Source organism: Lethenteron reissneri, chromosome 43 (assembly GCF_015708825.2).
Source record: "Lethenteron reissneri isolate LAM-NWPU_2019-01 chromosome 43, ASM1570882v1, whole genome shotgun sequence".
Lineage (NCBI taxonomy): Eukaryota > Metazoa > Chordata > Hyperoartia > Petromyzontiformes > Petromyzontidae > Lethenteron > Lethenteron reissneri.
In genome coordinates this window covers 2509910-2527060 of record NC_083821.1, presented here as the reverse complement: position 1 = coordinate 2527060, position 17151 = coordinate 2509910, and the positions used below count along the sequence as shown (strand labels likewise).

Genomic DNA, 17151 nt, shown 5'->3' with positions numbered 1-17151 from the left:
AAAACAAAATAGCATTGTGTTCACATTACCAACGGACATTGTTGCTAATCACGACAATTTGTTTTGACGTTTCCGTAGCTGACACGGCGATTATCATCATCATGGCCAACTCCCGTCTTGATTCCTCCCCTGCCAGGTCGCACTCATTCACAGCGCCAAGGTTGCTAAGTTTCTGCTGGCGAAGGGAGCGGACGCCAACGGGGTTGACGCTCTCGGCTGCACGCCACTGCACGTAGCGGCCACTGCCAACAGCGTCGAGGTGCTGCGAGTTCTGGTGCACAGCGGCGGTAGGTGGCTCGCAGCGGACCGCACAAACGTCACCGCTTTCGCTCAATCAAGAATTAGAAATGAGAATATTTATTTTATACTGGAGGAATTTGATGAGCTAGAAAGCTCTCTTTCACGGATGTCCACTCGGGTCACGGGGTCGGAACGTTACAACAAGAAACAATATGCAAACACGATAAGAGTGCAAAATAGTAATGCCATATGTTGCGATAACTTTTGTTGTTGTTTGTGCTTTTTTATTTTGGTGCCATTTCTTAATTTGTTTATTAATTTTAGATTTTGCTTGGTAGTAGGGTTTTCATTTACTTGGCTGTATATATAATTAATGGACAGCGTTACGGGATGCTATGAGCATGAATGACGCTGAGTATTATTATTTATCCATGATCATGACGGCAGAGATAAAAAAAAAAGAAAGAGCTGCGGTGCGACATCAACAGGGCCCAATCCTTCTCCCCAGAACCACCTGCCGTGTCTGCAATCGAGGCACGTGGGTCTCAAATCAGCCAGTTCGGCCATCTCCTGGCATATTGACGATTCCACCGACTGTGGAAGACATTCTGCCCTCATGCTCGAGGGACCACTGACAAATGCAGTCGTAATTTCCCGCCTTTTGTCAATCCACTGCTGGATTAAGGCCTCCCTACGCTGTGCCCATAATGGGAGTTGTTGGGTTGTAGTTCATAATTCTGTGCAGTGCACGTTGGTATTCAATGGACATAACTCGCACCTGAGTGATGTCAGGTTACCAGGTTTGTAGCTAAACACTCTAAAGCTATAAACAATCTTTTTGTTATTTTATCAGGTAAGGTCCACTGAGCTATACAGCTCTTTTTCAGAAGCGACCTGCCCACAAATTGCAGCCAAATACTCTAAAACGCATGTTTATAAATGTGGCGGGGGAAAACCGGAGGACCGGGAGAAAAATCCACGCGGCCACGGAGAGAACATGCAAGCTCTAAATATACAGGCATCAGGGTCGGGATCGAACACACGACCTCCTGTATACCAGGCGAGGTAGCTAACATCTGGCCACCATGGCACCAACTCTACCATAGCGCCACCCACTGTTGTAGCATTACACTGTGTAAGAAAAAAAATGTTCCTGGGTAGTAAGTGTTATTTCCTAATTGCTTATGCCTTAAAAGTACAGAAAATGTCTATTATTCCACACAAACTTTGCTTTTGTGACCAGGACAGTGATATTTTTTTATTTACCTATTTTCAATGAGAAAACGCGGTGTGCATTTGTGTCATTCCTTCACATGAAGTCCTGGTCACAAAAGCAAAGTTTGTAGGGAATAATAGCCATTTTCTATACTTTTTAGGCATAAGCAAATAAAAAATAACACTTACTACCCAGGGACAAAAATCGTGTTACATAGTGAATTATCATTTATATACCAGGGTAAAACGTCAGTTTGTGTCAAGACTCTTTTTTTTCAAGAGCGGCTTACATTTGGGATGTTTAGCTGTTTCCAATTTGAATGAGTACTTTGTATAACGGAGGACACCAGAGTACCCGGAGCAAACCCCCAACCTTTGAGGAAATATCACCAAAAGCTACGCGAACTCATTTACTGACACTGGATCTCCTTGGCCACCTTACAACCCAGAGAATTCTGGAGGTTCGCAAATCCACGTCATCCACCAAGCCTTTCCTTCAAAACTCTGGATTCCAGGCATCTGCCGCCGCAGCAGGTAAGATATTGGAATTAGAAATGTATTGCTATAGAAGGAAACTGCATCTAAACTGGACCCAGAGAGTGACCGACGTAGATCGTAAGAAAACGGTTGCACATAGAAGAAGACGACCTGATGATGATAATGATGTTGCAGGCAGTGATGAGAAGGAAACTGGCACGATTTGGACACCACATGTAGCACGGACAACAAGACGAATATTTAAAGCGTGTTGTTGTTGTTCAGATAAATGGAAGGAACCGGAAAGTGAGGAAGACTTCACAGAGAACGGCTTGACGACGACATCACGGGAGATTGGTGCCCGAAATATGTGGCCACTACTTGAGCTCATTAGCACAAGACAGAGAGGAAAGTGGAAACAACAAATGACTAAATGTGCAGAGGACACCTACCCCGGAATACCTGCCCATGTATCGTGATGATGATGATGATGCCACCACAGCCCCTGACAGTTTTTTTTTTTGCCAGAGGCAGCGCAGTGATAAGCAACGCCTCTGTAAACCCGTTGGCTCTGCTTTGTTGTACATACCACAGGGTCTGTTTTGTTTATTTATAAAATTGACGTGTGCGTCCCGAAGGCCTTACTGTATCTTTTTTTCCAAATATAAGTGTCATAGCCAGAAATCCAAATGTCTTAATCCTCCACAAAATTGTATTTTAAAGACTAAACCACAAGACAAGGAAGGGAACCCACGATACTGTCCTTACTGAAGCACACACAACGACTTTAAGCCAGGTCCAAATGACAATATCAGGTCGCACCATAATGAAAAGACGTTCTCTGTCCATGACAATACTTTTGTGCTTCCCCCCCACCTTTTCACCAACCCGCACTGACCGGCGTGATGTATAACCACGACGCGCCACGTGGCCTGGGTAGAGGCCCTCATCCAGCAGTGGATCGTCAGAATGGCCCCGTACGTTACGCGTTGTCATTATTGCTGCTGTTACTGAAGTCTCGAACGTCGTCATCGATGCAGCCAGCATGGAGGCGAGAACGACGGGAGAGCTGCAGACGCCCTTGCACCACGCGGCCAAGCACGGCGCGACCGCCGCGGTGAAGGCCATGGAATTGCACGGGGCGGACGTGCACGCCAGGGACCGCCAGGGCCGCACGCCTCTACACATAGCCGTGATGCATGGTATGAAATACACACACACACACTGCTGGTGAGGTTCACCTTGGTGTTGATTGGCTCATGGTCTCGTGGCATTGATGATCTCATGGTGTTGATGGTCTCATGGTGTTTAGGGCCATGGTGTTGAGGTGGTCTCGTAAGGTTAATGGTCTCAAGGTGTTTATGGTCATGGTGTTGGTTGTTAATACTGCACCTCCCATAAAGTACATTTGCAGACACCCTGCGGCATTCCAGCTATTTACCAAATAACACTACAGATATGATGACAATGTATCAACGATTCAAAAAATAAAATTAGTAGACAATACACCTCCTTCACGTATCCATCCCTGTATCTAAAAGTATATTTTACACATCCCACGAGCCAAACAGCCTTCTTGGAGCACGTCAACATTTCAGCAGCATTTTGTTCAACACAAAACTCTGGATCGGTTTTGACTTGTAGTGTCTCATCAGCAGAGTCAGGCTTGCTTCAACCAATCTCTGTTGAACTGCCTGATGTTTATAGGCAAGGACTCTGGAAAAAAAGGTTTGATTCTTCAACTGAATTACAATTCCAAATTGTGGCAATCCATTAAATCGCTGGGGAAATCATTGTTTTACTTGCCTGCCCATCACTACTCGGAAACAAAAAGCCACCACGAAGAATTGACATCTTCTGATTGCGTACAATGAACCACACCGCACCCCTCTTAATTCTCACTAAATGTGGTTATCCACCAAACGTTCACAAAGATAGCATCTTGGCACTTTGACATAACAGAATTTGTACAAAACAGACATGCTGACTGGGTGGAGAGTTACGGACGAATGCAATATCTTGTTACAAAAAAATGACACACGTCTGAAATAGATATTCATTTCAAGAACAGTGTTGGCAAAGAACACTGGTTTTCTTTTTTACCGAGAGTGTGTGGTACAACCCTCACAGCTTTGGAGGAAAAACTGCGAGCGTAAAAAAACCTGCCTGCGATAACATCATGCGATGTTGGCACAACTCATTCCTTGCACGCTCACCCATGGCCCGACTTCTCAGCTTTAATGAAATGGAATTCTGTCGATGGCTATTATGCGGCGCTCTTGTGCACGCATAATAAATAATACAGACGTACAACCCGTTGTCAATCTACTGCTTGAATGTATGTACGCGTGTTGAACTTCTTTCGCACCGTACGTAGCCAACCGTGCTAGTCGGAGGAGCGGGTGAACGACAACAATCTAAACACAAAAGGCAGTTCTCAAGAAACGTGTTTTCAAGCTAGATTTAATCTAGAATGAAGGCCACGTCGCTCATGGGGGTTGTTTGACCATATTTCACCACGCTGGTCAATGTGGGTTTAGGAAGTTGAGTCTATGATCGTTTCAGATATCAATCGCCACTGATGTTAGCCATTGACGGGAATCGAACTCGTGTCATCAAGTTCATGGCACAGTGCTTTCTAATCGCTGCACCACCGCTCCACCTTTATTGTCTTCATGCATGGCACATGCACATATACTGCACACGTGTAATAAATGGACTCAGACACTTCTTGCTGACTCCGTGTCCTTTATTTGGGGTTCGCGTTCTCCTTCCCACACGGCACTCCTCCTGAGACTCTCTCCCTGGCAGCCCCACATCTGCCTTCGCTCCCGTAGCCTTCCACGCTCCTGCAGCTCCGCTGCAGGCTCTTGGTACAGCCCTCTGGCTGCTCCCCCAGCAGCTCCATCTCTGCTCCCTGTTCCTCCGTGCGTGGCGATCTCGCCACCTCCCAATGTCAGCCCTTCGTGGCCTCTATGGCTATCTCGCCATTTCCTACCTCAGCCCTTCGTGGCCTCTGTGGCTATCTCGCCATTTCCTACCTCAGCCCTTCGTGGCCTCTGTGGCTATCTCGCCACTTCCTACCTCAATCCTCCACTCTCTCTTCCACCCCGCTGGCTGGCGCCGTCATGAGCCCCTCAGCCACCAGGCTGAGGCACGGCGACCACCCAACGTGTTCACCACCCTTCACTCCCCCGACTGACCCAGATAGCTTCCTGTCTCCCCGCTATAACTTCTCCCCCACGTCACCCTGACTCCTCCCTCTTGGATCGTCATATCCGCCCCGCCCATTTACGCCCGCATTACACACGTACAGTAGTGTATATTCAATAACAACCACGTTTAAAATAAACTCACAAGTCATCTTCTTGGTTCTTTCGGTAAAGTCACGTAGAAGGGAAGTAATAAAATAATAAAAATAAAACATAATAAAACAATTCTCATGACGTTTCGGCCACAACGCAAGCAGCCGTCCTCAGGTGAAAACCAGGTCCGTCGAGGCGACAGAGTCTGAATGAAACAGCACACGAGCTTGGAACATATATATAAGCTGGGCGCATTGACAAATGAATTTGCATATCAAAAGGAATTTAGCATATTTATGGGAAATCCCATAAATATGCTAAATATGCTAAATTCCTGTTGATATGCAAATTCCTTTGTCAATGCGCCCAGCTTATATATATGTTCCAAGCTCGTGTGCTGTTTCATTCAGACTCTGTCGCCTCGACGGACCTGGTTTTCACCTGAGGACGGCTGCTTGCGTTGTGGCCGAAACGTCGTGAGAATTGTTTTATTATGTTTTATTTTTATTATTTTATTACTTCCCTTCTACGTGACTTTACCGAAAGAACCAAGAAGATGAATCCCTGCAGTCACGAAAGCTTTAAATCGAAAAATTAAACTCACAAGGTTCGTCATTAACACTGCCTTTCAGCAGAAAGATATATAATGGGCTGACGTTTCAGGCAATGGATCTCATTCAGAATACAGCGATGGTATAGAGAGATTGAGTCACTTAAGGTTGAAGATTGCACTTTAAACTCTGTTGCCTTTACTGTGAATAATAATGCCGTTTGGTTCAACACGTAGGCTTTCGTGCCAATATTATCCGTGAGAGGTTTTTTTTTTGGGTAGATCAGGTAAATATAAATGTGTCGTTAAACCCGCCACCACCCGACACAGCCAATTAGTAAGGTTTGTGACGTAGGCAAAGCATGCCAATTAGTTACTAGTTCAGTACTAATCTGTTGTGCATTGGAGAGTAAACCCACTACAACGTTTACAATTTGAGACATTTCGTACGGTAATTACAACAACCAGCCTCATCAGGCAACAGCCAGATTTGTGGAGAAATCCTCTTGTTTCGTTCTTAAATAGAGGGATAATAATGGCCTTTATTTACCCAGGAAAGCCTTACTGGGTCTCAAGGATGTTTTTTTTTTCAGGAAGGGTTCCGTTCGTGAGTGTTTTGCGTGTGGAAGAAGACCAAAAAAATGTACCCAAAAAAAAAACCTTTTGCATTTTAGGGAACATGCGACGTTTCACACAGATGGTATTCGATATCATTATCCAGGGTCATCTCCTGGCCACGTAGCAGGCCGAGCCAACGTTCCACAGTAATCTCAGTCAGTCTCGCATCCGTGTACTCGCCAGGCTTAATCCGGCTTACCTTAAATAGTTTATAATTTGCATATTAGCTCATATAGTTGGTGGGTTTTGTTTAATATAGTGCTGTATTAATTGATCATCTTAATAAGACTCAGCAAATGGCAGATGTTCAAGTAATGTCAAATCATATACTTTCCTTTAAATATAGACATGTATATTATAATTTTTAACGATTGAAATAAATGAGAAACTCCTTGCTGATAATAAAGGCCTCACCGTTCTCATTACGATGATGTTCAGTGTGAAAAGGGAATTTCAGTGTTGAAAGGAACGGTGGCTGGGAGGCATTGAGTTGGCACCCATCTAATAATCGTTAAAAAACAGGGTCATGGTGAAGAACGTTAGACTATAAGTAATAACGTACATGTGTATATGTACAGTCCTTTGTCAATCCACTGCTGGATGAGGGCCTCCCCACGCCGTATGGGTTGTTGGGGTTAGGTGACGATGCTTCACAGTGCTGGTCTGTGTGGGTTGGTGAAGGCGGGGAGCATAGATGTGCGAGTATAGTACTAACCAACAATGTATTTTGCTGCACTTCCCTCTGCTGCTCACAGAGTAATACAATAAATGAATGTCCTTTGCCCAGAAAAGCTTCACATGACTCTCATGGCTCTTTACCAGGAGGGTCCTGCCATGTTTTCCACAGCAGGGCCGATGCCTTGCTCCGTAATTTAAGGGCAGTTTTTTCACAATGGGACCGAGTGTGTTACGGTTAATACACACCACGTGATAAACCAAGAGGGCTGGCGGCGGCCGTCGGAATTCGAACGGTGAACCTCTGCAACGAGTGTCGAACGGGCCGCGGCTTGGCGATGCCACCGTGGCGGGCCACGCCGCCGTGTGAAATGCACCGTGTGAAATGTGCCGTGTGCGAGTGGCCTGCTGCCCTCTCTCGTCCCTCCGTGCTCAGGCCACAGGGAAACGGCCCAGCTGCTTCTCGACCTGGGGGCCGACTCGAGTGCAGAGGATGACTTGGGCCAGTCGTGCCTCTCACTTATTCTGCTCAAGATGCCCCCCGTGGTGAGCTTTCTTCTGCAACCGTCTTGGTGTAGAGAAACAAAAAACATTGCATTTAATATTTTTCTCGTTTTCTCCCCAATTAGACGAAGTACCTATTTGGTTCTCTCAATGAGCAGTGCACCCCCCCCCCCCACCCAACCCCGTGTTTGAGAATGGCCCATGGAAGCAGACACCGCAGAGCTACCGCTGAGATCCCTTTAAGTTACCTTTGGTCCACAGGACTTTCCAACGTGCCCTATCGCACAGCGTAATATTTGTCGCATGCCACTCGAACTGATATTTTTAAGACTCGCAGAGCTGCAATTTAGCAGATTTTTGCAAAATTAAGAGCAGAACCAAATTTAATGTTTAGGGGTGTTTTTTTGTTTGCATCCATTGCTGTCTGGACTGAAGCCATCAACTTACTCCACTTGAGAACCCAGTTTAATTAAAAAAGACAGCTTGAGGACGTTTTCAAATTCCAGTTGATGAGTTAGGCCACATTAAACAACAGGACGGACCAAAGCCACGGGTGGAGTTTTCCCCCAAAATATATTGAACGGTCCGACACCGCGGTGTTTTTATGGCAGTCAAGTCGCTGACAATATTAGTTCCTTTGTTGTTACAGCGTTGATCCGATTGGCACTCAGGCTCCAGAAAGCTGGGGAGACGTTTCATCTCGTGGAGTCGTGACAAAATAAATCTGGGAGATGAACCCAATTGACCTTTGCTAGGGGGGAAAGGACGGGAGGGGGGGGGCTGAGATCCACAAAAAAAGAGAGAGACGTGCCAGAAAATACCCACGCACACACGGGCAACCCAGCGATCATACCCCCCTCCATACTCTTAGGTTTTTTCGGTAAAGTCACGTAGGTAAAAATAAATAATAAAAATCAAATAATAGAAATAATTATAGAAATAAAATAATAAATCACGACGTTTCGGAGGCAACACAAGTCTCCGTCATCAGGTGGGAGGGTCACAGCCAGATTTACTGTATCAAGTGACGGTGCCACCTGATGACGGAGACTTGTGTTGCCTCCGAAACGTCGTGATTTATTATTTTATTTCTATAATTTTTATCATTTATTTTTACCTACGTGACTTTACCAAAATAACCTAAGAGTATGAATCCTTGCAGTCACGAAAGCTTTAAATCTAAAATTAATACCCCCCTCCGTCGGTTGGATATCTCGCACGGCGGCATAAAATTTTAGTCACGGGAATATATTCGCCAACCGCCAAAAGACGTGCAATCCCCCGTGTGTGAACGCGAACCGTGAACGCTTACTTTAAGTCGAGCCCATGCGTTACGAAGCATGCCCGGGGTTTTTGTGATACACCGCGCGTGCACACTCATTCAATCTCCCCATCCCCGTCTCCCCGCTTCCAGGCTTATAAGGCTTTAGGTCGGTTCTACGACTGTGACCCCATTCGCCGGCACCAAAGCTTCAACCTGACATGCCTGGAGCCAAAGCCTAACGCAGGTATTGCTACAGAAGCCGATGTTGTCCTTGTGTTACAGTACTAAGCTTTGTATGTGTGTTGAACTTGATTTGAAGCTTTTGTCACTGCAGGAATCCATACTCTTTGGTTCTTTCGGTAAAGTCACATAGTTAGAAATAAATAAAATAAAGACGTGATTTGTTTCATTTAGAGTATGTGTTGAACTTCTTTCGCACCGCATGTAGCCAAGTGCTAATAGTGGTTACGTTTGTGACCGATAAACATTTTGGCCAACATGCACTACGCTGCAACTTTCACTCATTCAAAAACACCTGCCTTGGACCCTGGAGGCTCGCACTTACAACACCTGGCATGTATTGGTGGTCACCCATCCAATTGCGCCATGGTGGCTAGGAGATGTTAACTCCCAACGTCTGGTATGCAGGAGGTCGCGGGTTCGATCCCGACCCTGGCGCCTGTCCATTTGGAGTTTGCATATCTCTCTCCACGTGGTCGCGTGGATTTTACTCGGGGTCTTCTCGTTTTTCTCTCCACATTTAGAAACGGGCGTTTAGAGTATTTGGCTGCTATAAATTTCCACATGATAAGCCACTTCATTGAGATATCATTTGTGGCCAGGTCGCTTCTGAAAAAGGAACTACATAGCTCAGTGAGCCTTACCTGGTAAAATAAAAAAATAGCTTAGTTTTACCATTGGAACCTCATTTGCCAGTAGAAACATATGATAATTGTTTTTTTTATCCTTGTTATCTGGCAACAAAACTGACACTTTTTTTTTTACAAGGAGTCATGTTTGCATATACTACAATACCTGCAGTCGTAATGCAAACAAAAAACATAACCAGATGACGCCAAAAGGCGCTCAATTCAAATGAGGTTCCAATGGTGTAAATGCTTACCCCGAGCTCTCATACTCTGATGGTGCATTGTCTTTGAGTTGTGCGCCTTTTGGCGTCATCTGGTCCAACACCATGTGAGACTAGGCTTTAAGGAAAGCTGTCTCGGGTGTGGACCAATCAACTTCAAGGACGGTGCATACATTATCAGAGTTATGTTTTTTGTTTGCATTACGACTGCAGGTATTGTGGTCTATGCAAACATGACTCCTTGTAAAAAAGGTGTCAGTTTTGTTGCCAGATAAAAAGGGTAAAAAAACAATTATCAGCTGAGTTTTAGTTTAATTACTGATCAGGCTCGGCTCTGCTTAGCTTGCGAGAGCCGATGAGATGAGACACGGTAAGTCACTCTACACACATTGGCCTGTCCCATCCACCCTTCCCCCTCCCATCCTCTCTCTCCCACTCCGTCACCCTGAGAGCAATGCAACACCTGTTTGCATTGCTTGAAACGAGGAACATTTAATACGTTCAGGCATTCCACCGCGCTGTTGTGCGCACTGTACACGCTATTCAAACACCTCTAAATATAAACCCCTGGCAGTCGAGGAGAGTGTCACAATGCTCCGGGTCGTGGGACACGTTGATCCGCTGTGGGAATCTGTGAATACCGTGCACTGGGCGTGGATTATGAGAGCACCCTCCGATTATCACGGTTGGCTACGTGCGGTGCGAAACAGGTTCAACGTACACACCTACATTCGGAATTTAAATGAAGTCATTCAGATTTCGAAAAGTCCAATTTTATGGATAATAAACACAAAAGCGCACCGTGTCACTTATTTGTGTCGTCAGTAGCGCCGTGTGGTTGGCATGAACCCTGCCTCCTGGGTCCCTTCAGCCCACGGAACCCGGCGCAGTTGCACCGTCTGCACATTCCATAGTTGCACCGCTCGAACCTCACCCATTGTTCAGTGTTCAGTTAGAGGGGAAATCTGTAAGACTCTGTAATGGATCGATCGTTCTGTGCACTGGAATGGATTCTTGCTCAAAGACAATCTGCCTTTTGTACACATTTTTTTTCGTGGAATTATAGTATGCTTATTTTAGGAATTAAGTCTCATAGGGCCTTGAACTACATTTCTGTCCAGATTAATTTGTACAATGTTTCGTACAATTTTTTTAGATTGCCCACGGACGTTGATTGTCAGTTCCTAACAAAGTCCAGTCAAAAATTAAAAATTGTTTCTCTCTCTGCCTAAATGAGCAATGCAATGGCAGTTGCTGTATATCCAGTATTAATCCCGAATCAGTGGTGGAAATTCTGTATTCCCTCGACGGACCAGTGTATCCACGGGATGGCCATTGTATGTTGAATTACGTACGTTAAACCTCTTTCGCGCCATACGTTGTTGCCTTTCCACCGTGCGGTACTGATTTTATCGATCCCAAGGGATGACCCCTCAAAGTCTTTACCATTTGTGGAGGACTCCTTGTCAATCCACTGCTGGATGAGGGCCTCCCAACACCGTGTACGTAATGGGGGCAATTTAACCAAATTTCACAACACTGGTCGGTTTGGATTGGTGAAAGCTGGGATTATAGACATAGGAGCACAGAAGTACTGTACAATTACTGTGGATTTTGCTGAATCGCACCCTCTGCTGTCCACCGTGCAGCCCTGTAGTCTACAGCCGGCAACGCCTCTCATAAAACCGTGTACAGCTCTCGCGTGAGTGTTTTCGGGAAACTTGAATTCAGTTCCGGGGAGCAAATTTTGCCAAACGGCACGCAGACGACACATCGGAAATCTGCGCCACACAATCCGCGAAAAAAACGCCTGCGCGGTAATGCTCCCAAAACCGTTGGCAACGTTCCTGACATCTTTGCGTTTGTATTTTTTCAGAACACAAGGAGACGTACAGAACCCCGGTGAGCGGAGGCAGTAGTGACCACACTCTGACTCGGCATGTTAAATTTGACCTGAGGATCTGCGCCGTTTGAGAAATATGACATTGGCCTCGGTTGTGCGGACTTCTTTTTTGTCCCTTCTTTTCAGCTGAAGGTCATCGTCTCGAACCAACTGTTTGACGTCATTAAACATCCCTTGGTCAAGAAGTTCATCGACTTGAAGTGGAACAGCTATGGATAGTAAGAGCAATGCAAAGGCCCTGTTTCTAACAAAACACATGTTCTCATTTCCCCACCAACACACCCCCCCCCACCCCCTTGCTCTCAACCAAACTCGTCATTATTTTTAGATTTGTGGCGGCCACGATTGTGGGCCAAACTTTGCCGCGAGGGTAGGTGGGGCCCCTCCGGTGTTTCATCGCCGAGTTGAAACGTGACGGTAACGCGCGCCGTGCAGTCACCGTAGCGTTCATTGCGGCCGTGAAAGCAAAATCATTAATTCTGTCGGTCGATCTTCACGATCTGGCCGGGTGGACGCAGGTGCCGGAGCGTTGCAGATCGCGTTTGGAGCGTCGCGAGCTCAAATCCCCGGTCGCAGGTCGACTCGGCGTTACATCTCGCCGGGGGGAGGAGGGAGAGTTGTTAAAACTGAATGCCACTTTGTGGAGAGACTTGCCCCTGCCATAGGAATGTGGTATTTCCATACTTGGCTCAGTGCTAGTAAATAGATGAGCACCATCCCATGCATCCAATAATTGTGTTACATCATCCTGAAGTTATCTGTGTATATAAGAGCAGATGCAGCACATTGAGTGACCGCAGCCACTCCCTTGCCATGTGTTCATCTGATATTGCGTTCTGCGACACAGCTGCCATCTGCCAGCAAAAATATATTTATCTATAAAAATAATAAACAATTCCTACTCCCTTCTAAGATGTCTTTGTGCACGGCTTCTTATTGGCCCTTTGCCTTGAGACGTGGGCACATTTAGACACTTAAAAATATAATTAACTTTGTGTTGTGAAGTACCCGGCATCATGATGCTGATGCTTTTGGCGATGAACGTAGCCGTCTGGTACACGTAGTGTTCTTGACAATAACAATCTCGCAGCCCGGCAGTATCTGTTCAACAGGCCTGACTGCTGATGAGACCCTGACAGTCGACGCAGTCTTGAGAGTTTTCTTGTTAAACCGGATTTGCTGCTGGATATTTTTTGTCCAGAAAGCCAATCGGCTGACGGACTCATCGCATTTCATCTCCAAAGCGGGGGAGACGAACGACAGTGAAATACTTACTCATTCACCTTCATATTTCTTCACTCAAAACGCCGATGCTGTCGTCTCTGCCTTCCGGCACCGTGCCATCGTTTGATGTTGGCCGGTGCTTCACGCGAGCGCTCTATTTACCGGCTCGCCTCTGTCACCGCGCGCCTTTGTCGTCCTGTCTTGCAGTGCAGCGACCTGGTTCCACCTGGTGTTGGAGCTTGTTTACATCTCACTTTGGACCGTGCTCTGCCTGTCTCTTCCCCTGAGGAGCTCCCACATGGCTCCCAAGTCCAGAAAGGCGAGCTGTGACGCACGCCACTTCTCGACAACCCCGCCAGGGACAGAATGAGACACCACCGCAAGCCTGGCGAAACAGGATATCTTACTTAAGGAGATAGCAATGGATTAAATCTATCTACGCAGAGCTTTCAGTGTTATCCCACATATGAGTGGGTTATATTCAGATACTGTACTCCAGTTTCTATGCACACGCCATCAATAATTGAACTGGCCAAATATCTCAGTTGACCAAAATAACCCTCGTCTGGATGTGTTACATCTTTAGAAAAAAATATTCAGCATACTTGAAACATCTTTGAACAACATCCTTCGTAAGCGTGACGATCTTGTCGGGAGGTGGAGAGTTATTGACGAGAATTTCACCACAAACCACCACCACCACGTGGCCTAACCCACAAGACAAAAATTGATCTGTATTTGAACAGATTTGATGGAACCCATGTCGCCCTCGCTGCACCGTGGCGCCTAGTGGGCGGCGAGATGTTAACTACCTCGCCTGGTATGCAGCAGGTCATGGGTTCGATCCCGACCCTGATGCCTGTATATTTAGAGCTTGCATGTTCTCTCCGTGGTCGCATGGATTTTTGTCCCGGTCCTCCGGTTTTCCCCTGCCACATTAGAAACATGCGTTTTAGAGTATTTGGGCTGCTATACATTTCCACGTGCCAAGCCACTTTGTTGAGCTATCATTTGTGGCCAGATCGCTTCTGAAAAATAGCTTTATAGCTCAGTGGGCTTTACCTGCCAAAATAAAAAAAAGTTTAGTAGTTTAGTCTGTGTCTCAATGAGATTATTTCATCTCCTGGTCACGTAACTTTTTGTATGACCCCAGGTGAAACTTGGTATGGCTCATATAGGTCGTGGAATGATTCGCTATTGCAATTAAAAATGTGAATGGATTATAACTCCTTCCTGGTATCTAAACTCTTCCTATTGACCGTGTCACAGCACTGAGCCAGTACAACTGAGATCCTGAGTTTGAATCCAGCTTGCAGCTACCCATGAATAAACCACATTCTCACGTCTACTGAGATGATGATCTCAGCCTGACCTCAGCATTCACGATGACTGCACCGGATGATGTCTGCGTCCTGTTGGACTCGCAGGATGCGTGGAAGTGGGTGCTGCTGATGGTGTGCGGGGTGTGGCTGCTCTACAAGGTGGCGCGCGAAATCTTGGACTTCTTCAAGTCCCGGGCTCAGTTGGCTCGCTGGCGCTGCAAATACCAGCGCGCCCTGGAGGAAGATCTGAGCTTCTGCAACCCCAAGTGGCCCCAGGTCTGTCATGTTGCTGCTGTGGGTGTGACCAGGTACCGGATTAATAAGGCCCTCAGTTTTTCATAGGCCTTTGTTTCCACGTTGAAGGTACAGCGGAGCGACGGTGTTTCAGTTTCAGTTTATTTATTAGGTATAGCCCTGTGAGCCATTCGGCTCTTGAATCGGGTGCAACCGCAACAAACAAAAACGTGAACAAGAAAACATTCTAAAGTGACTACACGCAAACAGAAAAATCCTGGAAAAACAGCAAAGTCTTCCAGAAAAAGCCACCGCATTTCAACGCTGTGTGCAAAAATCCCGGTGGGATGCAAGTCAAACAATAACAACCATAAGACATTTTAGATTAAAGTTATCTGTCTAACTCTGTACTACAACAAACAAATATGGCAAAAGCAAAACGTTTTCGAAATCACCAAATTTAAGCTATAAAATCAATGTTACAGTGATCATAGGAATTGTGATTCAAATTTAACAATAAACGATATACATAACATATACGGTGGTGCAGCCATCGGAAAAAAGTTTGTCCTTGAATGACGATGACAGTGTTCGTGATGGCTAAAGCTGTAAAAAAAATTAGTTTGAAGCAATGAGTCTAGCGAGTGATTTATGTTTGTTGGGTTTACCTTGAGTTGTATAAATGTGTTAATTTTGCATCGGTAAATAAATACACTTTGGACGACTTAAAAAAAAGTTTTGCAATAATATGTAATATGTACTCCGGACCTTCACATCTCATTAGCATTAGGCCCCTCATGACCTGAATCTGGCCCTGGGTGTGACGTGTGTTCACCTGGTCAAAGGGAGAAGCAAAATAAACAATAAATGGCCCTTGTTGACTTCCTGCCACCAATTCACCAGAAATTCACCTGTGGTTTCCAAATCCTTCATCTCATTCCACCATGCCAGTGATAAACTATCGGAATAATTTGGTGGGAAAACATTTAAAAGCCGAGTTACAGGGTCCTCATACTCAATGAGCGTGCTTGTGTGCAGTGACCTGCAGCCAGAAGTGGAAATTCCACATTGCCTATGGCAGGGTCAAGTCGTTTCATAAGTCAATCACTGCTAACGTCTCACAAAGCGGGTACCTAATTTATCAATCCCGTGGGGATGATGGGCCAAATCAGATTATTGTGCAGCGTTTGACATTGTGCGTGTGTCTCTTTTTTCATTTTCAGGAAGTAGTTTACATCAGGAGGGAAATGGAAGAACTAAGTAATATGAAATCATATTATTTGAATGATTATTGGTATGTATCTTACACCGTTTGTGCTTTCAATTGTCTAGTGCCCAAGCGTCCCTGATTTACAATTCGTTCGTGGGATTTTTTGTTGTTGCCGTCAGCGAACATTGAGTTTGAGTGACAAATAACCAAAAAATCAATGTCCCTATTTATAACCACATCTAAACGCTGTCAGATACAATAAACGTCCTGGCATTAGTGACCATCTATTGGATCAATAGTGCAATCAATCTGCAATGCCTTGACATGTCTTAAATGTTGCCAAATGCAGTGGGTAATAGCTAAATCTTTGGTTTAGAATTTACACTTTCGTAAGACCCCCTGTCAACTCATTGTCTTTCTCTGACACTTTCCTGTTATCCTGTTGCAGGTACCAAAAATATCCACCACTGGCTTATGAACCACTAATAATAATTCACAACAAGTTTACTTATTTACCTATCCAGGAAAGCCACACTGAGTTGTAGGAATTCTTTTTGTCGGATGGGTCCTGCACTGGGTCGAATTTTGTATATTTATTTTTCAGCAAATGAACGATGAGTGTTCATTGTACACTTAGGAGGAAACCGCAGCGCCCGGGGAAAACCCAAACGAGCGAGGGGGGGGGGGGGGGAGAGCAACGCTCTATCCCCGTACAGATGGAAACAGATGGCTATTAGTCCACTCGCTATACTGCCTTCTGGCGAGCCAGGGTGCGGCACCTCCTCGACGTCCACGGGAAGGGAGTTTCGCACCGTCTGTGCGCTGTGTGTGCGGTGATCCACCAGCCCCTCGCTGCTGCCTCCACAGTGCTGGATTACAGGCGGCCACGTGCAGCAGCAGCAGCAGCGGCAGCGTAGCCACCACGAACAATGAGTGCCGCCCAACGCCTGTTGTAATGCAAAGGAACATACTCCTAAATTAAAGTGGCCCATAACATTTACAGTGACAATCTCTTCTGAGGTGGCCCCGCTGGCTCGGGTCACGGCACTAAGGTGGTACCACTGAGGCCCCTGGGTTTAAATCCAGGTCACAGCAGTCACCCGCGATTAAACCGAGTTCTCAAGTGCGGCGAGTTGCTGGTCGCAGGCCAGTCACCAGCGGCTGCGCAAGCGAATCACACAAACGTAGCTTCGCACCTCCGACTAGCACGGTTGGCTACGTACGGTGTGAAAGAAGTTCAGCATACATGAATAATTGAGCTAAATTCCAGCTCCATGCTGTGCTGTAAAGGGTTCTGTGTGCCTGAGTATGTGCATGTAA

General features: G+C 46.0%; 1 protein-coding gene across 6 annotated transcripts in view; it reads left to right on the top strand.

Annotated features, from left to right (window-relative positions):
- LOC133353353 (transient receptor potential cation channel subfamily A member 1-like) overlaps nucleotides 1-17151 on the top strand; it is a 34305-nt gene that overhangs the window by 5265 nt on the left and 11889 nt on the right. For all 6 annotated transcript variants that reach the window (XM_061569535.1, XM_061569536.1, XM_061569534.1 and 3 more), the window contains 9 exons: nucleotides 137-287; nucleotides 2973-3134; nucleotides 7517-7626; nucleotides 8999-9092; nucleotides 11815-11840; nucleotides 11968-12059; nucleotides 13273-13384; nucleotides 14493-14663; nucleotides 15845-15915. In XM_061569535.1, coding sequence (XP_061425519.1) covers nucleotides 137-287; nucleotides 2973-3134; nucleotides 7517-7626; nucleotides 8999-9092; nucleotides 11815-11840; nucleotides 11968-12059; nucleotides 13273-13384; nucleotides 14493-14663; nucleotides 15845-15915 — 989 coding nt within the window. The remainder of the gene's footprint in view (nucleotides 1-136; nucleotides 288-2972; nucleotides 3135-7516; nucleotides 7627-8998; nucleotides 9093-11814; nucleotides 11841-11967; nucleotides 12060-13272; nucleotides 13385-14492; nucleotides 14664-15844; nucleotides 15916-17151) is intronic.